This window comes from Syngnathus acus, chromosome 3, assembly GCF_901709675.1.
Source record: "Syngnathus acus chromosome 3, fSynAcu1.2, whole genome shotgun sequence".
NCBI classification, from domain to species: Eukaryota; Metazoa; Chordata; class Actinopteri; order Syngnathiformes; family Syngnathidae; genus Syngnathus; species Syngnathus acus.
The window spans coordinates 14,562,753-14,575,222 of record NC_051089.1 but is presented as its reverse complement, the minus strand read 5'-3'; the positions used below and the strand labels follow the sequence as shown (position 1 = coordinate 14,575,222).

Here is a 12,470-nt window from a genome sequence, read left to right as displayed (position 1 = left end):
GATTGGTTTGTTACAAACCATCCATCCATCCACCGATAAATAAAAATGAACACACCACCCCCAATCTTCACATGTATACCTTTATATCTTCAAAGGATCCTCCAGTTCTTCCTGCAGGACAGTTCAGCGAGATTTTTGTTCACTTCGTTACTCAGTGGTAAGTCTAGTTTTTAACAAGATGTCATTGTTGTCATCTGAATGTATTCACCTCTACTTCACAATCTCATAAATATTTTCACTGTCCACACAACGTTGCCCTGAGGGACTTATTTTGTCTTTGAGGATACGTATTAATTTGTTTTATCTAAATAAATAACTATTGCCGTATCAACTTAGCCTTGCAACTGACTGAATGGACTTTTTTATGGATTTTAGCAAAAACAATACAGTGCATATCTTCTATTGAGTACATTTTGACTCTCTGCTCTTTCAGTATGAGACGACAACCCAAAGAGAGACCTGCCCCCAATAACTTAATGGTAAGTAAAACCAATTTGTTCAAGCAGTTGTAACCTTCGAAATAATCACATTCAGAATCTGTGTATACAGTGTCATCATATTCTTGCGCATTGCAATTAAATGAAGTTTTATCTGCGTAGCTTTTGTCTACAGTTGTACTTTTTGTAAAGTTGCAGAGTTCACGGTCAAGCACATTTAAAATTCTACTAATGAGTAAAAATAACGTGAATGAACTTTCATGTAATGAAAAAAAGCCACAAAGATCTGTGGAAAACCTTGAGACTGGTTGAAGGTGCACTTCAGCAGTAATTCTTTAAATTGGCACTTTGTTGATTCCAGCTAAGTACTGTTCAAGAGTTAATCAAATCTATTGTGACCATTTTTAGCATACAAGCGTCTGTGCCTGTTCGTATTTGAGGATTATGCTTCATAGGGGCTAGGCGATATAACCAAAAAGTATATCACAATATATACAAGTGCAAGTACTGGTATTTCTTATTGGTCAATATCAATATATGTTGAAAATTTTTATTTTTTTCTGTATTATATAGCACTGAAATAAAAAGGCTGAATTTGGGATGTTTCATTTTAACACTTATTGTTTCATAAGTAATCAACGCAACCATGAAAAAGTCAAATGAAGTGGTAAATATAAAAATTGAAGCAACACGTTTTTAAACATAATGATTATTAAAGTAATAAGGCTGGGTGATATGGCTGAAAATATTGATAATTGTTTTTGTTTTTTTGCCTATTTAAAATAATAAAAACGTCAATTTTTGTGTACATTGTAGTTTAATGGGCAAAGTTGCTCCTCTAGCAGTGCACTGTAAATGCTTATTTGCGGAAGATGCTACCCCAAAGTATTGTTCATACTTACATGATGCTTCATTCAATATTCAGACAAAGTGATGTCAGAACCGCAGTAGCGGTTTTGCTGGCTGAAACAACACAATTGTCATCCCTGCACGCGCAGATGATGAGTGCCCTAAAAATAGATGGAATATGTTTAAAATACATGTTATTATATGAAACAAATAGTTTTTCTTAATTGATATAAGTGCAGATGTGATTAAATTTATTTATATCCCAAAAATCATTCAATACATCATATTATCTTTGGCATGTATTCATCTTTCCCCTTGCTTCCCAAAGTTGTTTCACAGCCTAGTCTCTAATGTATGACACTTCTGTGCATGGCGTTCTCTGCGCCGCAAGACTGTTATTTGTACTGAGCACCTTTTAAAGCGGAGAGACATTTTCCTCTCTGTTTTAAGGCCAAGGACAAGCGACAGTTAGGTCCTCAGAGAGTTTTGGGGTGAAGTTTTACGTTGTGAGAACAGAGCATCGAAGGGTGTAAATGTGGAGCTGCTAACAGATAGCAAGTTTGCAGTCTGACACCATGGAGGGCTAAATGGAAACCATGGTCTAGCACTCATCGGAAGTGAATGTCTCATGACAAAGAGGGTGTTCTTAGCAGCTCTTCTTAGGCAGATGTTAGGTTTTGGATGTACTAGTTTTTGTGGCAGCTTGCTCATCATTTGAACAAATAATACCTCTATCGACATCACTTCATCCAAAACAAGTTGAATCAGGTTGTGTTGAGCCAAAAGGTAAAGCTCTGAATTTACTCTGCTCCTCCGCCTTGAGAGGAGCTCGATGAAGTGGCTCGGGCATCCTTTTAGGATGAGTCTTAGACGCCTCCCTGGTGAGCTGGTAGCAGGCCCCTGGGACAACCCAAGACACGCTGGAGAGGCAATGTCTCCTGGCAAGCCTGGGAATGCCTCAGGGATCGCCCTGGAAGATCTGCACAAAGTGAATGTGGAAAGAGAAGTCTGTTCTTCTCTGCTAAAGCTACTGCCCGCTTGTCCTGTCTTCTGATAAGTGGAAGTAAATGGATAGATGGACAGCATCATGAATAAACACCTTGCATATTTAGAAACGTACCTAATTCTTTTGTTGTTGGCTTTTGCCCTGTCAGCTGTCTCTATATCATCTACTTTTCCCCTTACCTGTATTTTTGTCTTCCTTGAGGCATGTTCTTTCATTCTCCCCGCTATGAGCCAAGAGATGTAAGGTCATGGATGCCTGCCTTTGTAATGCCAGCCTGCTGATTATCTCTGTCTTCCTCTCTCTTCTGCCTCATTCCCCCTTTCTTGCACACTTCTTACTCTGCTTCCCCATTCCGCCAGCCTCCTGAGTCCATTAAAACTCTTTTACCTATTCTATCTGTATGTTAATGTGCCAAACGGCATCGACCTGTTTTGCTTGTGCTGCCGTTTGCCTTTAGTTTTTATCTTAGCTACTCCTTTCTACTGGAAGGCAAATGTACCAAATAATAACACAGGTAGATATGCTGAGCTAATCAACATGCTTGTAGGAATAATAGCATTTCAACTCTATGAGGACCAGGTTTTGCAGTTTTGCTCTGAAAAGAGACTGCTTTTGTGTTCCTCGTGAACTTGTAACTTATAGACTGAAGTTGGACAGTGAAAATATTGTCTTTTTCTTGACCATAGGTTTAAAGCGCTGAATTAGGTCAACTCGATCAAATTGAAGCAGTCGTCATTTTTTCTGGTTTGAAAGATAACTAATTCTACCTAGTATTTGTACAAGTCTTAAGCTTTTGTAGTGAGCCATCTACGATGAAAGTGAGTGTTTTTCTCTCCTTATACTAATGCATTTTTTATTGTGGACACACTATACTGTCGTCATAAGTTAATGACGTTGCTCAGTTGAGGAGACTTTCCACTGGCCTCACTCCAGGAGCTTAGCTGGTAGGATTTAATGATCACCTATCCTGTATGACATTTCTTGCTTTTGCTCCTAAACAGACTATCCTATGTTGGTCCAAAAGTGCGAAACATATGTGACAAATAATTAAAACAAAAATAAACAGAGCAACAAATAATTACACAGAACATCTAAAATCAAAATGCAACAGGAAATGAAAATAACAAAAACTAAACAAAACAGCAAATGAAAATCACAAAATACCTAAACAATACAAGAAAACAAAACAGCAAATAAAAAACAAAACAAATAATTAAACAAAAATTTAGAAATAAAAAAACTATATAAAAATGAACCTACTAACCTATATAATTAACCTACTGGAAGTGTTTTATGTTACTGCATTTAGCTGTTAGTTGTGTTGTTTAGTTATTTTCATTTGTTCTTTTTTGTTAAGGTAATTATTTGTTGTGTTTTCACTTCAGGACTTCCATATTTCCCCCTGCCTCTTTTGCTTAAAAAAATCCACATTTTAAAATTACCTTATTTCACATTTATCAGACTTCAGTGGTCTGAATATTTTGTCTATGTGCATTTTTGTGTCCATGAAGGCCAAAAAAACCAAGTGCAAGCATTCAACACAGTTACATTATTTGATTGGGATTTGATTGACATGTCATCCCCCCGCTCAGCCTCATCATCCCTAATTCCCTTGCCAGTAGCCTTCACACAGCCTTTTAGCACCCTTGTCAATGCAGCCCCCCTATTCTGCTTCTCTATTCAAAGGCGTGCAGACACATTCAACCTCAGAGACACCAGATGAGCCCCTCTAGTTTCCACAAAAGAATCCCTCCCATGTCGCTCTGTCTCCAAATTAACACATATATGCAGACATAAAATACAGTACAGTCCAATATATCTCCTTTTCTCAACTGTATTTTTTAAATCAACTGAACTCTAATTTTGCCGTAGTTATCTGTCTGCGTAAAACATGTTATGAAACTATTCCTCACATACGTAGCAGTCTATTTAAAATGTACCTCCGGAGATCCCACATTGAGGTCTTGATGGAGAAAGGGAGTGATATCACACCACTTGCTATTGAGTGATATGCCAGCTTGCTTGGATATGGATGGTAATCTTTTCTTTTTTTTATGTGGCGTATAATCAGCCTCTCAATGTGGGGATCTCTGGAGGTACACTTTAAGTTAATCATGTAATGTTTAAACGACTAAATATTTAGTACATAGTGTAATGCCATATTACTTGCCTGCCGGTTGCATCTGAGGTCAGCATATCATTGCACCTAATTTGGGTTCCTCATGTGTGTTGTCGGATGTTTTCTTCCACCCTGAACTTTCCTGTCAGCACCTTTACTCCAAAATGCTTTCACGTTTGACCCATGGGGTTTTGTTGACAAATATCCCCTTCACACATACTGGTGTGCTGCACTGTGGCACTCATGCATAGTTGGTCACGCCATTGGAGCGTCATTCGAGTCCCATCGCCAGTCAACTTTTCTCCATAGTTGTCTAAAGCCAACGGTTTTCTTTTAGTTATATACAACTCAGATGAAACTTGATTTTGCACGTTAGTGGGAAGACACCGTAATCTCTATTAACAGGCAAAGTTATGGTGTGATTACAGTAAATATTTGCATGAAAACACTTCTGAATCTGTATATGTATAACGTACACTACCAAATATTTTGACATAGCTTCTTATTCAGTAGCACTAGAAAGTGTGTCTCATTTCCTTGCTTGCAAACCAACTGATACAAAAACAGTCATTACTGCTTTTCTCTTTGCACTTTAGGGAGATTACTGTTGGAATTGTAAAAATCATTGCCCAAGTTCTATTCCTTTTAACCGGAGATCTACAGAATGAGTGCAAGGGAATTTCTATCCCTCAGTTTCATCACCCTCATCTGTGTTGAGTTATCTTTCAAATCTATTCCAATGAGGCAAAGATGAGTCTTTTGTTATACTTGCCTCAGTTATTTTAAAATTTCAGTAGCATATTAATCATACTGCTTTATAAAATAGCATTATATCGATTTAACACACCTCTTTTAAGACCTTAATTATTTAAATAGTTAAGTAGAATTTCCCCAGTGTTTGGGTTATTTGTATTGCCGTACGGTGCTTGTAAATGATTATTTTTGTTTTGATGTGGTAATTAATGTGACACTTCAGAGTAATTTCCTCCCATCTCAACTATCATATGTGCAAAACAACCTATGCTGATCTAAAGAGTACCTGTCTGCGGCTCTTCCAGCGTTGTCGCGATACCAACATTTTGATTTTGACATTATACCCGCATAAAGTATCTCGATATTTGATCGCAAACGCTGGTATAGCAGTGGAGCGTTTCATAGATCCACACTTTGACATCTAAAACGAGAGATATAAAACACATTTCCCAACAGTTGTATTGAGACATTTAATATGGATCTCAGCCAAGGCCAATTGTGCCAAAGCCAGACTAAAGAGATAATGTTTCAGCTTTTATGATTTTTTTTTGTTAGTGTGTGTTTAAACTGACCAGCCACAGGGTTGTTTTTTCTAATTGTACAACCAGAGCGCCCATGCAAAATTAATGGGCGGCTTCGATTCACTTGCTGTCATTTACAAACTCATCCTTTGTTAACTTTTGACCTCTGACCACCCTTAACAAGAACTGTGTAGTCTTTCAGATGAGAGTGGTGATTGTTGTCATTGAGACATCACATACCACATCTGTGTTTGAACTTTTGCAATTGTGGAGGTCAACACTGTTGCAGCATGTGAAGATGTACCAAAGATATAGACATTTTCCAATTATGTGCTGTTACTAAACTATTTCACCGCCTGTCAAGCAGATCAATAAAGCCAATAATCACAAACGTCCTGACAAGACATTATGATAATAAAGTGTAATCTGTTGGTCTTAAATATTTAACAGCATCTTGTCATCTTCCACTTTGATTTATTGAGGCTTATTTTTATTATTATGTGCACTTACAAGCTGTTAATAGTAAAAATGATCATAAAAGATATTGCACATTGGGAGTGAAACAACATCGGAAAGAAAAAAACGGTATTTTTTATTGTTCCTCCTGTTCATTTAAGCATCAATGTATTATTCTGTCACCACCAGGAAGAAGTATTGTAAGTAATTTATTTATGGGGAGAAATAACTGCCACCAGAGTTTGAGCAAAAATATTGTAGAAAAAAAAAAAAAAAAATGGATAGATGTGTATATATATCTGTGGATTGAATAATTAGCTGTGTTCTAATGAAATCAGCTGAATACTTTCTGAATGCACTGTAACTGATAAGTCTAGTTGCAGTATACAGCCATCCTATTCATTCATCTCTTTTGCTTCATCCTGTTTTAGGATCATTCCTTCATTGTACAATACAATGACGGAAATGCCGAGGTCGTGTCCATGTGGGTTTGTCGCTGTTTGGAAGCAAGACGAACGCAGCAGGTTCAAGGTCGTAACTTACGCCTTGATGGACCATGATATTCTGAGCCAATGCCTTGACCGCTGCACCGCTTCAAGGTCATGTACTGTATGTCCACCTGCAAATGAGTCATCGGTGAAGGTTGTCAATCACGAAACGTTTGAGCCATCACTTTTGTGCAGTGACAGGAGCTCACTTTCTTTGGACACACTCTTAAGCTTTGCATTCATTATGAAGAACCCTCTGGTGCCGATCGTCTTCTGCTGTCCAACCAGATGAACGAAGTTGAAAAGGTGATTAGTGCTTGTACGACCTCAACGTTTAAGATTGCAATATTGTGCGAGTGATGGTGGTTCTGGCACCCTGCTAAGGTGTCTGCCTGTGGTAGGGGGGGGTCACGGCTCAGTGGTTGAGTGGTCGTCTCCCAACCCGGAGGTTGGAGGTTCAATCCCCAGCCACTGTGACCATGTCCAAGTGTCCTTGAGCAAGACACTGAACCCCCAGTTGCTCCTGATGGCATGTCATCAGTAGATGAATGAGAAAGCAGCGTGAAGCGCTTTGAGTACCAAAAGGTCAAAAAGCACTATACAGGACTACCCGTTTACCATGTGTATGCTCCTCTTCCCAGTGGTATCATTTATCGCTTTAGCAGCCATAGTGGTTCTCCACAATGGTAATCTTTCCTGGCAAAATATATCCATTTATAACGGCTTGAGGAGAAGATCAGCCACTGGTGTCCCAATTCGTTGATAATGACAAGAATCAGGGTGTGCTAAACTATTTCAGCTCTAGACAAGTCGGAAATTTGACTCCTCCCAGTAAAGAATTATTGCACCTTAAGTATTGAACCTACTTATCTTAATCAGATTAACTGATGGTAAACTACTCAATATGAATTTATGATTGTAGCACAAATCAAAACACCCTTTGCCATGAATATGTCCACATACGTACTTGACAATCAATAAATAGCTTTTTGTTCTGACAATCGTTGAGCCACTAGAAGTGTATCTCCGGAGATCCCACATTGAGGTCTTGATGGGGAAAGGGAGCAATATTGTAAAGTTTGGTCAATATCCGGTGTTCCCATTTTTGTGTCTTGTATTTGCCAAATGGATTCTTTTAGTGCACATCGCCATGTTGGGAACGGATGGTGTCTCAATTCCTCATTTTCAGAGTGGTTGATCATTCACCAGGCATGTTTTAAGAATGATGTACGCCATTGTAAAAACACAGGCTTTAATTCGGTTTGGCCATCTTATTTTCCTAAAATGTGCAAAGCCCACGACAGAAATGCTATTCTCAAAAGAAAGACCAATCTCTGTATTTTTTTTTTGCTTTTGGTGCACACATGCATGCAGTGGAAAAACAAAACATTCCCCGTCTTATAAACCAAACATTGTTACATTCAAGACACTGCTTTGTTCTGTGGTGTGGCATCCACTGTCTAAAAATAAAGTTGTAATGTGATCGTACATAATGTTCATGGAGGAAGTGTACTATACTGGTACTTCCCTTTGAGAACAGTGATATGGATTTTCCATAAAAAAAATTAAAAAAACACAATTTGAAAAAACAAATGTGATATCTGACAATGTCTATATGCTTCAAGATGCCTTCACTGCCCTGAAGACAAGGTAAGAAATGTGGAACAGTAGCACATAGATTTTGTTATGAGTTTGGGTTCTGACTGAAGTCTACTGAATTTCTTGTCTTGCACAGTTGAAACAATGTCTGAAATTTGTCAACGTCTTGGTATTTTTTATGTCATCCCCTAAAAAGATGATGCTATGCCAGATCTGTGCTGTCACAGCAAAATTTTCATAGTGTTCTTAATTGTTTAAAAAATCAGTCAGTAGTTTGATATTGATCTGTCTACAATTCATAAATGACTGTGTAATGTTTAGCATTTGCCAATCAAAAATCTAATTCAGCCCTCTTTTAAGAGAGAATTACACTTTGACTGGAACTGTTATTTGCATTTCATGACTTAAAATTGTCGCATAAATGCAGCAGAGGTAAAACGTTTGCGGTGAAGCGAATAATTCAATTTAAACACATTCTCACCAAAAATCTTCATACATCGTAATTACATACAACAACGAAAAATTATGAAAGTATGTAAAGTGGGGCAAATTATACTTAAAAAAATATAGACAAAAAAATGTATTCTTAATTTGAAGATTTATGGATGTCAATGGGATAGTGGGGTTGTGTCTTGTGTGCTTCTTCCACAGAGTCACCAATGTGAAAGGACCTTGTTTGTTGTACCGGCAGCCAATGAGTCCTTAGGAGCTGGTGAGCATTATCATGAAGCATTTTGTATTTACCTCAAAAATATATGAAAGAAATAAAATGTGCTCTGGATTGTAAATGGTAGAGAGAAGGGTTCCTATTTTTTTTTTTTTTTTTAAAGTGATGTTAAAAGTTGTTTAATGCGTTCAGGGTTGCGACCTCATAGCTTCATTCCCCAGATGATATTTGCATGTCGCGCCATAGTCACCCAAACCTGTATGCACCTTGCAGGCTGAAATTCACCTTTAATTTGCATTTTGTAATTAATCTGAGTCAACCTTTAGTTAGAAGCAGCCTTTTTGGTAGGTAATTGTTTTCATTAACCTGGGAAGAGGTGCTTAAACCACAAATGTCATAGATTAGATGAGTCCAGATGTGGGGGGGGGAGTTATTCTATTATATCCTCTACTGTGAGCACTTTTGACTCTTCACTTCTATAGAAAAGATATATAAATCCAATGCATTATTGTCATTACTAAATAATAAATAGTTATTCACTTTAATTTGATGAGTGTTCCATTAATTTGAGTGGGTGGATTCAAACCAAATGTGCTCTGTTCAACACATCTAGATGTAAATACCATAAAATAAAGGCTGGCCTTCTAAACTTTGGTCTCATTCATCTTATGATCTAAAACCCAAAATGTCTTCAGTATACAGTACATCCATACATAACGAAGAGATTGACCTTGCCATTCTAAAACTTTTTTTACTGTGTATATCATCCGTATTTGGATAGCTGGAAATACAAGCCGAAATGTCTCATATTCATCTTCTAAATATCCAGCAAAAATAACGAAACTGGCCTTACTCTGCCGACACTTTTGAAGGTGGCTGGCGATGCCTTTTGTAAGCTCTAAATGAAAGGCTTGAATTAAGCATTTATTCTGATGTAGCTTTAACACTATGACCTTTTCGAAGCTTAATTATAGGAGACAATTGATTCATGTCTGTGCTCACTGTTTTTCTTAGAAATACCTTCCAAATATCTATTTTCTCTTTTTTCGAGGATGTCAAGTTCACCAATTCGTTTTGTCACTGCTATAACATTCAATTAACAGATGTCATTGTTGTCTTATTTTGGTTTCCATGTGGACTTTCAAATGCCATCTTTGTTTTACTTTCTGCAAGCAAAACGCTGCCTTGTCACCACTGACCTTGGACAGTTTATTTATTCAAGTAGATGTCTGAATACATGCGTGAATCTTCTTTGTTCCGTAACCAAGTTATTATACAGCTGCGTGCTCCGTGGCGGTTCTCGAAGACCCTGACACGTGCACCAGCCGCATGGAGTCACTCATTGCTCATTGACTTGTATTACAGGCTTTTAATCAAGTTCCTCAGCATGGAGAAGGACAAATTGCTTGTTTTGATGTGTCTACCCTTCATGTTACTATCTCCAAATTCTCTGATTAAAAATGTAGCACAAAACATAATGATGTTTGTGTATGGGTGTTATTTCTTTGCTGCAATGCAATAAAATGTATGTCCCATGAAAGATTTACCAAATCTACACACCACTGAAGCTCATGATCGTTAAATTAATGTTATGAGACTATTTGTCTTGTCTTTCCAAACTTCACCCATCCAAACAACAAATGAAAAGGCTCCTTTAAATTGAAAATGTATTGCCAAGATTATTATTACTACAAAGAAATAATCCATGGACTTTCAATTGGAGAGTCCACATCTTTGGGGGGGGGGGGGGGGTTCTTCTCTTTTTTTCAATTATTGACCATTCTAAAGTGTTGAAAATGGTTTGCTCTCTTTGCCGATGCAATGATGATGGTTGAACAAATGATTTTGGAGGTACATAGTTTTGGCCCAATGCCAGCAACATTTTTAAGTACCAAGACTAATCAATGTATTTTCAAAACCGTTCCTGAACTTTTTTTTTCTCAATTGCAATTGGCTGGATCAAATGCTCGTGTGGATCATTAGTGGCCCACAGCCATATGTGCGATACCGCTGGTTTGTGAGAAGTTTTGTATCTGTCTGTTTAATCTAATTTATGAGTTGCAGATGCAAGATTAGATCAACACTGATCTTGATAGTCCAGTATGTAAATATGAAGTTCAAGTCAACTTGAAATCTCAAATGGTGCACAGTGCGCTTGCCTCTACAAGTGGTCTTGGGGCTGAAGTATAAATCACTGGTGTGATTTTAAGCAGGCTGCAAACGTGCGCGCGCTGCGGGTGCGTGTATGTGCCAACTCCATCTGCCACGCGTAATTTCCCTCAACAGATGATCTATGGGTCTGCTTCAAGTGACCTATAGTGCTAAACATGTCTCAATGAGAATGTGGATGCGCCACGCGATCTCATCTGGTGATATTGAGCGCGCATTGTTTGAAGATGCGTCTTCATTTGGCTCATATTCCCAAATTCCCAGCGATCTCCTTTGAATGGGACGGTGACCTTTTCCACCCCTTCCTCCTTTCCGCGCGTCAGTCCGACTTGATTAGCACGTCAGGCGCGACAATGCGTGGGTGTCCCGCGTCCTGCCATTAGCCACATCCCTTTATCAATGCCCTGTAATTAAAATGTCACCGTTTAATTTTCGAGCCATCGCGTTGCTCTCGGCGGAATCTTTGCTCCAATAAAAAAAAAAAAAAGTGCAATCGAAATGCTCTTTTCACTGGAAAAAAAAAGTCTGAGCAGGGAGGGATCAATAGGGCCTTTAGTCCAAGAGGAGGATTGATTGCGCTCTAAAATGGAATTTATTGGCTCACGCTTTTATAGAGTGCTGATACAACTGTTAATTATAAAACGTTTGGCCCAGTTGCTACTCTTATTAAAGCTGCCCCATCTGATTTATCTTTTTACTCTGGTATGCGTACTTGTAGAAGTACACTATGGATGACCACGCCCACTAATGTCCCATTGACTTTAATAATCGCTTGCAATGTGATATCGGCTCTAAAAATAACGGAGATGTCCAAGTTGTACCTGGAGAAGCCGGGGCTCGTTGATCACAAAGAAACACAATACTTCTGCTGATGTTGACGTGTTTAGAATTTTATGAAAGCCATTGCACAATTAAATGATAAAAGGTTATTCAATGCAAATTTGCATAATGATTTTATTTTTATTGCTTGTAGCCTATATAAATAATGATTAATGAGATTGCTCTTGAAGTCATCTTTAAAGAAAAAGTTACTGGAATAATCTCAAACGGGTGAGGTGAGTAAAATGCGCTCGCTTCATCCGCCCCGCGTAAAGTAAACCCTTATCAGCCTGCATGCTTCCGTCGTTAAACCACGCATGCACGCATGAATATTTCACGTTACAGGTTTGTTTGAACAATCGGCCGCCTGTCTACTAGGCCCTGCTCGTTTGTATCCAACGGAAATACTAAGGAGCTCGCCGAAAACGACTGCTTAAATGTCGTCCGCGTCAGCTCACGTTTCTCGCGGAATAAGCAGCCACAGCGGCTTCACTGAGCTGGCCCGTGTAAATAATTAAGAGGAGAGGAATAATTACAGTGTAAAATTGTAATTATTGCTGGGGGCGGCAGGAAAGCCTCTTGATGGT

The 12,470-nt window shown here is 38.3% G+C and overlaps 1 protein-coding gene across 1 annotated transcript in view; it reads left to right on the top strand.

Moving 5' to 3' along the window:
- Nucleotides 1–8,186, top strand: part of map2k5 (mitogen-activated protein kinase kinase 5) — a 34,311-nt gene extending 26,125 nt beyond the window's left edge. Inside the window, exons 20-22 of the mRNA XM_037246861.1 lie at nucleotides 96–157; nucleotides 434–479; nucleotides 6,573–8,186. Of these exons, the coding sequence (XP_037102756.1) occupies nucleotides 96–157; nucleotides 434–479; nucleotides 6,573–6,701 (237 nt within the window). The 3' untranslated portion in view covers nucleotides 6,702–8,186. The remainder of the gene's footprint in view (nucleotides 1–95; nucleotides 158–433; nucleotides 480–6,572) is intronic.
- The last annotated feature ends 4,284 nt before the right edge of the window (nucleotides 8,187–12,470 follow it).